Source organism: Zophobas morio, unplaced genomic scaffold (assembly GCF_036711695.1).
Source record: "Zophobas morio isolate AGI-343-1 ecotype UQ-CSIRO unplaced genomic scaffold, CSIRO_AGI_Zmor_V1 ptg000007l, whole genome shotgun sequence".
In the NCBI taxonomy this organism is placed as follows: Eukaryota; Metazoa; Arthropoda; class Insecta; order Coleoptera; family Tenebrionidae; genus Zophobas; species Zophobas morio.
The window spans coordinates 11,290,371-11,300,651 of NW_026972112.1; the positions used below are offsets into that span (position 1 = coordinate 11,290,371).

Genomic DNA, 10,281 nt, shown 5'->3' on the forward strand with positions numbered 1-10,281 from the left:
GCACAACAAAAAAAATCTGTCCATTCGATAAGTCATTGGCCATTCGCTGGAAATAGAGATTTAACCTTCGTAAGTATATTTTCAAGTAATACTTATATACCGAAGTCATAAATAAGAATATTGACCGTGTTTACCAGACGTAGAGGCGCAGTTTTAGATGTATACTCAGAACGTTATTTTTGTACCCATCACAACTTTACAACGTACATAATTAATTATGAAGGGTTGGACCAGGAAGATTAGAGAAGATTGTAAAATCATCCGTACCAATTAAACTTCGTTGAAACTTTTAGGGGTTATATTCTTATAATCTTTACTTCCCTTTCATCTAAATCGCGGACTTGTTTAAATGATTCTACTTTAGTGGCGAGGGAAGTTCTGTCTAAACAACTTTAGAAGTAATTTTTATCTAAAAAAATGTACCAGCACAAATTCACCAAAAAACTAAACAAACGCAAACTTTTATTTATAAAACATACATCAAAGTAGAAAAATACGTTTATCTTAGTCTATCAAATACGGGCTATCCAACGCCCCCAGGCCAGCGGCGACGCCACCTTCATCAGCCGTTGAAACCTTGGTCCTCAGCATATGTCCCACTTGCTTATTATACCAAATACTCTCACCATCCCTATAAACCGAAAGTTAAAAAAGTTCACTTCCCTCGTCGCTCTATTGTAGACTCACCCGAGCACTACCCCGAAAATCCCCAACTCTGAAACCATATCTACCATCTCGGGCACCTTGCTCCCGCCGGGTCTCACCATATAACCCCTCGACAAAGGCGGGTGGATCCTTTCCATCAGAATCCAAGCCGTTCGTTCCTCACTATCTTTCATCCTCTTGATGGCCTCTCTCACCTCTAAACCGTACACATTATTCCCACCTCCTTCGCGCTGTGGCTTCAGCACGAAGCGTTCCGGGTCGTCGATGGCCATTTGGATAGCCTGCTCGCCTACTTCGTCAAAATCGAGACTATACAAACCCGTGAAGATATTTCTGACACGTTCTACTTGCGACGGATCGGAAAGGAAGTTCTCTAAAACCCCAGGACGGGCTAGGACTTGTTGGACTTTCTTGGTCCCTGCGAGGTGGTAGTGGATCGTTGGGCTCTTGATGGCTAGAGATCTAGAACCGAGGTAAAGAATTCGAGATTATGGTACCGAATTATGTTTTGAACCTTTCCATAAGGAGCCTCGCGTCCCACTCCTTCTCGCTATGGTAGTGTCCCGGTTCATACCCTGCGCGGAAGTAAATCACGGCAACTTCGAAACCGTCACTACAAGGTATCTAAATCATTTCTTCGTCTTTTACAATAGTGTTACGTACATGATCAATTCTTTCTTAGCTCCGAGGGTCGCCCGATCCCCTATTTCAGTCAAATTTCTCCTTATCACTTTAACCTGAGGATCCATTTCGCGGATTTTGAACTCGTGGAATCTTTGGTCGCAAATGTTGTAAGTGACGTCTTCGATGATGAACAAGACGACGGCGTTGGAGTTGCCGTAGAGTTTCCAGGCTTCTATCATGCCACTACAAAGACCTTCCAATGCGTTATTATCTGGTAACTATGCAAATTGTCAAAATATTGTTTTTTGTTTGGGTATTTTCTTACGTTTTTGAGTTTGTCGCTGTGGCCCAACTCTTGTAAAACGTACCTAAAAGAGATTAATGAAATGAAGTGCACGGATTTTTTCCTAATAAATGTCCCAAGTGTAGGGTTACTGAAAACTTTAGTAGCAGGAAGTCATGCGTGTGCTTTTAAATGTTCCTAACGGTTAGAGTACCTGCAGAATTAAAAGTGGGTTTTTGCCACACGGGAGGTTCGATCCAACAAAAAATGGACATTTGATTAGTTCGCTATATTATATTCTTACGGTTTAGTACATTCAGATTCGAAGTAAATATGAAAAATAATACTCCCTCAGTCCCAAATTGAGTGTCCAATTTCGAAAAAAAATTTTCTCCCAAAATAAGTATCCAATTGTTGTCTACCATGTTAATAAAATACATTTTCTCAAATCTCACATATTTATTCCATTCTTCTGAAGCATTCACAAAATGAGACTTTTTAGAACCATCCTCCACTTACGTCAAGAAGAAACTAGTAGATGTCCTGATGAGCTTCTTCGATTAAATTAGGCTTTTTTCTTTGAATTGGGGCAACTAGTTTTATTTCCAGGGCCATATTGTCTCCACACCGGTATTTTAAACAAGTTTCTTTAAATTCGTTTAAAAACAAAGAATTATTGTTTCCAAAACAAACACCTTCAAAACTTTTTTCACAATAAAATGTTGCATTTGGCATACACCAAATACGTGGTAAATAAAACCTACTCATCTTTAAAAATAAAGGTAATATTTAGCAAAATACAGAAATCGGACACTTATTTTAGGGCAGAGGGGGTATTTTTTTTTAACAAAAAGTGAGTATCTTAATTATACTTTCACTGTTCCTCATTCAATATTCGTATCTGCGTTCGTTAAATATTTAAAAAAAAATTTGGCCAAGATTTTTTGGTGGAATTTTCAAAATGTACGAAATTTCAGACATTCAATTTGCACTTTCGCGAATTTTGCTAAACCCAATTTGAAAATGATTACCATAATCACGACAGGCAAAATGTTTTCGTCCAAACAATTTTTTTCACTAATTTTTTATTACCTCTTCTGTTTCTTTTGATTTTTATACCCAAAAACGGAATCATTATTAAATTAAAAAGTGATATATTTTAAATCACATATAAATTGAAGTTTGAGAAGGATTAATGCTTGAAACTGTCTTTGGCATTAATGTTTGTCCATGGTATCACAATTTAACAACACTAGAAAAATTTTAATTTCATCTTGTAAAAAGGTGTGCTGGGTTTTTCGCATTTTTACTGCTGAATTTTTTACAACGTTTAATTCCGATTTATTTTTAAATAATGAATAACAGTGAGACTGGTTTTCTATGGCAAAATTCCCATTGCGATCTTTGGGAACAAGAATATGAGAAATATCTGCAAGTGTATAAGTGGTTGCCTACCCATGTTTTAAGTTTGTTATATTCCTTTTCATTTTAAGTTTTCACAACTCAATGCATTTTTTTTTTTTTTTCATTGTTCTGTACATGTTTCAGCCGCATTTCTAGTATTCACCTCAGAAGTTAAGATTACAACTCAATGCATATGATGCAACTTTTTCAAGCATTACAAAAAGAAACAAAGTTTTATCATTTTTTTCTCCTTTTTTTTTAATCCGACATAAATTCCCAAAAATTGTATATACTACTCTGGTTCACAAAATAATAATTCTAAAACAACGTAGATTATTGAATCCTATTAACGTTAAAAAAATCTGTTACTTAAAACAAAATGTAAAAAAAGTGGCTTGCGATCAACTATAAAAAAGAAATTAGCGCTGGCTAGAATTTTGCAATTCCAATTGATAATTTTACTTTATGCAATTTTAATCTAATGTTTGTAGCATGATGTAACATTTACACAGCAGAATTCCACCTAAAATCCCGAAAACAGAACAACCTCTAGAGCTCTTTTTTCGGAGCGCACGGTACTTCACAATAGGATATTAACCTTTAGTCAATAAACCACTTGAATGGTAAAAACATCACACGTTCAATATATATGTATCTAATCTTATCTGGCATATATGTATGTCATAACCATTATTGTGAAGATGCTGATAAGTCTGAAGAGGTAATTTTAAATGTTTCCTTTGATTGTAAGTAGGTAAGTGTTTTGTGTGTCTAAATATTTTTGTTAATTGCAATCAAAAAGTCGCACACTTGACTTTATTGAGTATGTAGATCGAGGACCACGTTTGGAGATAAGAATGTGCATGACGCCTGTACAGCGAGGCTTAAAAGCAGTGGGACACTTAAAAGTTAAAAAATTCTAAGCGCCTGGTCTGTTTTTACGATAGCCAAAAACGAACGTTAGCACAAAAGCCACATTTACATAGCATATTTCATCTCAAATGATTGGTCAAATCCCTTCATAGTATTTTATAAGAAACTACAAAATAAAATATGTTTACGCACATCATAAAACTGATTGCAAAATAATCAAGGAGAAATGAACTGGGCGATCTAGACTCGAAAACAATGTCGATGACTTTTTTTAATTGTATTAAGTGTTGGAATCTAGTTTATGATGTTCCTAACTACACTTTTTTTGTAGATTGTTCAGACCACAGGAAATTGTACGTTATATGTGTGTAGTATTGATGAGGTAAATTTATACATCATTACCTATATCAAAAACTGAACTGAACGCATTCATTTGTTCGCTCGTGCCTCCCAAGTGCAAACGAGACAAAACCGTCACAAAAGTGCTCACATTGAAATTCATAAAATGAATGAAATAATGAAGGACTGACTAAAAATAAATTAGTGCAAAAAAATACAAAAAAAAAATTAAAAATTAGTAAGGCTCGCATGCAATACGTGTGCTCATGGTTAATAGGAAAATTAATGCGCAATGTGCTACATAGAATAAATAAAAGTCGTACCTATTGTACTCGGAAATGTGTGTAGCAATGCCTCCGAAGCTCGAGGCAATCGTATTTATCTCGACTTGTTTAATATTATCTGTAGCCGCCGAATGCACCATATAATCAGACCGCAGAAGTCCCAAACAGGCTCGCTGAAATAAAATTGAAAACTACAAAACCACTTTCACACATCCCACCTATGTACACTATCTACAAGGAACAAAAAAACCGCCTTCATTATTGCATTCATTTGCCCCGAAACGCAAAGCGTAGCAGCACACAGAGGTCGTCTTTACCTCTGGATAGCACGCGAAGAGGGGCCCAGCCATCCGAAACCCGAAGCGATAGTGTTGAACTCGATCTGCTTCCAACAGCAAATGGGCGTAGAATCCGAGGGCGCGTGACCCTTACACGATCCCTCCAACATCAAATCTGACCTCACCAGACCCAAACTAATCGGCTGATATACAACAGCAAGGGGTTCAAGCCAAAATTTACATTATTTGCAGGGCGAGGAAAAGTCATACCTGGGTGACACCTTCGTTAAACACCGTCTCGTAGATGTTGAAGAGGCGCCCGGTGAAGTCGTCCACCTTGATTGTTTCTTGAAGGCACTCGGTGAGGAACTCTCGGCTGTGGGCCACCTTGTGCATCAGCTCATTGAGAATCGGCTGAATTTCGATGGACTTGAGGAACTGCTTCCGCGGGAAGGCGGTGGGGACGAGCACGAAGGGGGCGAAGTTGAGAGAGTCTTCGGAGAAGGTCGTTTTTGAACGCATGGCCGCTCCATGCATCAGGGCCCAATCTTTGGATTTTTCCACAACATCAGCGAGTTCGGCCTCGGGCAGAGGCAGAGGGATGGCTGAAGGGAGGTGCTTCACGTTTTCCTCGGACATTCTGCAAGGTTTAGCTAGTATTAAGTTAAGCTCGGTGCAAGTATGAAGGGGGCTTGCTTGGGTTTCTTTGAAGGCAACTGGTTGACTGACATTACTTAGTTAAAGGTAACCGCTTCCCGGACAAATCTCAGTTATCTTATCGACTATTTTTTACATTATTATCTTGACTCTTCGCATGCTAAATTTAATTTTAATACTATTGTTGACACTGCTGACGGGCAATAATTTGACATACAAATAGTCGTGAAGTTGTGCAATGAGCATTGGCTAGGCTGGGAGTCAATATCTAATCTACATGCATAATATGATAGCGTACAAAAGTAAACAATTCGTCTGTGAATTTCGCCGTCTAATACATTAAATATTTGTTTATTTTGTTTCGTGGTATTTACACTGACTTTCGAGGCGCCAACATATAAAAAAAGGCACAAATTTCGCGCCATATCTGGGAAAAGGATGAAGCCATGGTGAAGCTAGCGCCAGGATAAAAGTGGTAAAAGTGTCGCTGTCATATACATATGTTCCAAAGTCACTATTCAGGACCGGACTAACAAAGATCATTCTGTAGATCATCTATCAATAAGGTGTCTTCAGCAAGAAACATCCTCAAGTTGTCATCGAAAAAACAAACGCCTTGGCTTCGTCTACCACTCACAAGGGAATATGAGCAGAGAAACACAACTAAAGTGTATTGCCAGCTTGAGTGCAACATTTGTTGATTGCATATTAATAATAAAAAGTCGCAGGAAAAACTTATTAGCAACAAAGTGGATCATAATCTCATATGTCAATTTTCACCACGTCTGTGTATAACTTTTAATACAGGCTATTTATTAGAAGCTTCTCGTCTAAAAAAAAATCACAACGCAACCAACAATACAATTTATTTGCAATCGCTTTTTTTTATCTTTTTTAAATGCTATGAAATACAGTAGCGGCTCGTGGTCTTTTCGCTAGGTGAGGCAACATTTTCGTTTCAAAATGAGCAGGTATTAATTAACATGTTCGCAATTACTTTTGTTAAAAGGCAGTTTGTTTATTCATTTTTATGAAAACAATACAAATAACTCTGAGTCAGGAACATATCTCGATATGGGTACACTTTTCGAATAAAAAACATTTAATTGCTTCACACAAACCAACGAGAAAGTGTAAAGACTACAGAATTTGCTTTATTAGCATTAATATTAATTCATGTGATCTAGGGCTGATTTAAATATATTAATCAATTAATTAATAAACTTCTGCTCAAATCTGGATGAGAGGTTCTAAATCTTTGACTTACAATTGTTCGTCGTAAGAAAACCGTGCTTAAATATTAAACTTTATAATAAATTCTGGAGATTAGAGATTCTTATGTTCCTATCAGCATTGCAAAACTGACATTTTCATTGTCCTACTGTTTTTAAGTTAACTTAAAAGTTTTAATACATAACCTTGGCAGTGAACACCTTTCCTCGCGTCTAATTCATACACAACTAAATGCACACTAAATGCATTCAGCATCCCTGTTCAGCATTGTGCAGTTTCACCGTGAGATTAAAAAATTCGATCTGATTGGCTTAAGGACGGTAGGCGTTGGTGCCTCCGCTGGCGCTTTGATAAAGCACTGATGACTATTGTCTTTCTCAAAAACATATTAGCAGCACTAACTAATCATACTGAAGATATCCGTCTATCTGAGGCATGCCTCTGTCTGAAGCTGGCCTACACGATGATGATCAGCGCTTGTTCCTGTCGAAAGCGCGTACTTCAAAATATGTTACCAAGATGCGTTTTAATAAATCATAGAGTTCTATAAAAGTTATTTGCTATATCTTTAAAATATATTTGAAATTAACAGATAATAAAACAAAAACTAATAGTCAATTTTTCCAGGGGAGGCACTGCCTCCCCTGCCTCCCCTGACGAGCCGCCACTGATGAAATATCAAAGACTGTTTTGAAATTGTATTTCTGATTGTGTCTTGAATATTTTAACGGAGAACCTTTTCGTGAATAACCGTTTATATGCATCTCCTAAAAATTTTGACGCAAATGACGTTTCTTTGTCGCCAAGTTTTGTTTAGGACTTTACATTATTATTACACAAAGATAAGCAATGAAACACAGTCCAAAAATAATATTTCACTTTACTTCACCTATAAACGTTAAGTTCTAAACTTTGAATTTATTTTGGTTGTTTTTGGTCTGAGAATTTTAAATATCTCAGCCGTCGTCTTCGTTGATTCACTATTAAAGTCTCCCCAATCCCTTAAATGTGACATGTGAGGGCGCATACGTCGGGAGGGAAAGGAATCTGTAATGTCAGCTAAATGTCTGTCATGGTCTGACTTTTTGACACAATGACATCATGTATTTCGGTTTTTACTAGAAAAAGAGGCAAAATGTCGGTACCGGTGCCAAAATCACAACGCCATGGGCGTGGATCGTCTTCAAAGGGATATGCAGTAGGAAAATTTTTCTTTGAGGTGTTTACATTGTTATCGGAATGTGTCTCAGGAATTATGAAGCTGCATTCTGGATCACGTTTATTACTTGCTGGGTAGCTTGAAGAAGTAGGAACAGGTAGCGGTGACTTGGAACCATGGAGGAACAAAGTAGGAACAGAGCCGGGTTTAAGTCTTTTATTTAAATAATAACAACTTCTCTCAAAAGTATAAATTATTGGCAATATTATCATGAAATGGTTTTAATGCCTATACATTCCCTAAGGTAAAAGATTCATGTTTGGGTACCTACTTGTAGCATTAAAAACCTTTTTGCACCACAACCTTTTGTTCACAGTGTTTGAAGGGAATCTGTGCATTATTTTGTGGTCTCTAGGATCCTTGATTACTCCACAAGCAGGCACAGAGCAATATTTTTTGGACATTTTGCTAATATCAATTCAAGCACAAACTGTTTTGGCGCGTAACAAAACGGATTAATTAAAGGTTCCTGTAACTCCCGAAGGGGGTGACATCTTTTAATATTTTCCCTTTTGACAAGTCGGACGATTGTAACCAATTGGAGAGACTTTAATAGTGAATCAACGAAGACGACGATCTCAGCATGTTTTTCGAGAACACCTCTAACCTGTGTGTGGCACTGCGGCGAAGAAAGATAAGCGGCTGTATGGTATAGTCCAGCAAGTGGGAGACGTTGGGTTCGATTACCACTGCGGCAGTACATTTTTCTTCACTTACTAGACTATGCTATAACAGTTTTTCTAATAAAATCCATCATAGTAATAGATATATGAGTCTATTTTGCCCATTGTTTTTTTTTTTTATTTACTCATCTTTCCCGTTTTTTTTAAATCAAATTTTACTCATTTCTCGCCTAGTTAAAATGTGAATATTAAATGATTAACGATGTCGTCTTGATAAATATATTATAAAGATATATAATTTCTCTGTCACGTCACATGGTTTTCTCCCCAGTCTCCAGCTCATCGCCACATCGCCCACCAACCTATGCAACTCACTATACACTTTAACAACTCTAACTGTGACTCCACCTATTCAGTATAGATATTGTAAGCTTTATGGACCCGAGCCACAAGGATTATTACTGTCAAATTGTTGTCATTATGGAGCTGTAAACTGAGTTAAGTTATACAATAGCCAGTTTGACTTATAAGGGTACTTTGGCTTAAGCCGCTTAACTCACAAAAGTTTTACAAAGGTATATCAAATGAGTTTACTATACTTAATTATACTATGACATATCCATAGAGTCATTGTTTAATGACACACTTTGTTTTCTGTTTTTATTCACGAAAATAAGTTTCTGGTAGTTAAACTTAAGTTGTTCTTCTTTATTATTATTTGTGAGCTGATTTTTGTTTGTCCTTAGTTCGATCCTGTGCTACGTCGCTCACTTGGGTTTATTATGATTAATGCTGTGGCAACACTTATGTTACCATATACACCAAAACTTTCGTTACTTTTTCGGCATTGACAACTTTATACAAAAAAAATAACAATTTAACAATCGACATAATTAATTTAGCAATATAATACTCCTAATTTTAAATAAAGATTTTATAAGTTTTAAGTGCACGAAATTCAATCCGACTTTGACTCTACTTCCGGTCCAAACATTTCCGGTGAATATATTAAATTTCACAAAATATTTACACTGGCTTAATTAAAAAATAATTAAACAAATTACAAAATCATGCTGATAAGGATAGGTGCAATGTTTTATTATTTATAACATTTTTAAAAACCGGGTCCGGTCTGTAACACTGTCGGTAAAGCAGGGCACGGACAACTTGTCAGTGTCAGTTGATTGACAGTTCTAGACCCTGGTTCTAGAGTCCAGCAATAGAAAAATTCTTTCTGAAAGCAATTAACAACAATTAAGGTACTTTAAACCGTGAAATAGCATTGTAAAAGTCATACATTTTTTTTTTACACTTTTTCGGTTGGATTCCACTGCAATGGTGGCAATTCATGCCCGCAATCGATATTATGTAATAGTCATGCAGAGTGTCTTTTTTCCACAGAAAGCATGTCTGATGCTGTAAGCAAAACACCCAAGCCTCAGTTGAGAGGACTTTTGCACAACCAGATCAAGCGGAATCTCATCTGGGCATGTGGTATGTGCTTCGTAGCAGCAGTGGCCCAAAAGTTTTTGGTGAATGACCACAGGCAGAACATCTACGCCGAGTTTTACAAGTACTGACAAAAAATATTTTATAAAACTGTGTTGACCATGTGTTTTAGGAAGTATGATATCAACAAGGAGTTCAACAAGATCAGGAACAAGGGATTGTTTGACTCATGTGAACCCGATAATTAGACACGATGTGTGTTCGGGAGGATTAGATCTGATCTTGTAGGTTAATTTTGTTTATTTGCGAATAAAATCTAGTAAAAGTAGCGTTCTTCTTTAAAAAAATA

The 10,281-nt window shown here is 36.7% G+C and overlaps 2 protein-coding genes across 4 annotated transcripts; one reads left to right on the top strand and one right to left on the bottom strand.

Annotated features, from left to right (window-relative positions):
* Positions 1 to 445: 445 nt before the first annotated feature.
* On the bottom strand, positions 446 to 5,832 carry LOC135124562 (glutathione synthetase-like). Of its 3 annotated transcripts, none has more exons than XM_064049727.1 (8): positions 5,486 to 5,832; positions 5,022 to 5,391; positions 4,791 to 4,954; positions 1,616 to 1,658; positions 1,330 to 1,568; positions 1,181 to 1,279; positions 688 to 1,128; positions 446 to 631 (listed from the first exon to the last, which is right to left on the bottom strand). In XM_064049727.1, exons 2-8 carry the CDS (start codon positions 5,388 to 5,390, stop codon positions 505 to 507), a joined length of 1,482 nt encoding a protein of 493 aa, XP_063905797.1. In that variant the 5' UTR covers position 5,391; positions 5,486 to 5,832; the 3' UTR covers positions 446 to 504. The 3 variants fall into 3 exon arrangements, with proteins under 3 accessions (XP_063905797.1, XP_063905795.1, XP_063905796.1); XM_064049725.1 differs by having other exon boundaries at positions 5,448 to 5,828; XM_064049726.1 differs by lacking the exon at positions 4,791 to 4,954 and adding an exon at positions 4,513 to 4,646 and having other exon boundaries at positions 5,448 to 5,814.
* A 3,800-nt stretch (positions 5,833 to 9,632) lies between these two features.
* On the top strand, positions 9,633 to 10,261 carry LOC135124106 (uncharacterized). Its single transcript, XM_064048978.1, has 3 exons — positions 9,633 to 9,742; positions 9,885 to 10,056; positions 10,105 to 10,261. The coding sequence occupies exons 2-3, from the start codon at positions 9,890 to 9,892 to the stop codon at positions 10,178 to 10,180; spliced, it is 243 nt and encodes an 80-aa protein (XP_063905048.1). The 5' UTR covers positions 9,633 to 9,742; positions 9,885 to 9,889; the 3' UTR covers positions 10,181 to 10,261.
* The last annotated feature ends 20 nt before the right edge of the window (positions 10,262 to 10,281 follow it).

Bases quoted from the DNA above. Each gene is read 5' to 3' on its own strand.
- LOC135124562 (XM_064049725.1), bottom strand. From the start codon at position 5,482: ATGTCAGTCAACCAGTTGCCTTCAAAGAAACCCAA. The intron at 4,955-5,021 runs GTATGACTTTTC...GTTGTATATCAG, and splicing joins TTAACGAAGGTGTCACCCAG to CCGATTAGTTTGGGTCTGGT. The intron at 1,569-1,615 runs GTAAGAAAATAC...CAATTTGCATAG, and splicing joins ACAGCGACAAACTCAAAAAC to TTACCAGATAATAACGCATT.
- LOC135124106 (XM_064048978.1), top strand. From the start codon at position 9,890: ATGTCTGATGCTGTAAGCAAAACACCCAAGCCTCAGTTGAGAGGACTT. The intron at 10,057-10,104 runs GTACTGACAAAA...CATGTGTTTTAG, and splicing joins ATCTACGCCGAGTTTTACAA to GAAGTATGATATCAACAAGG.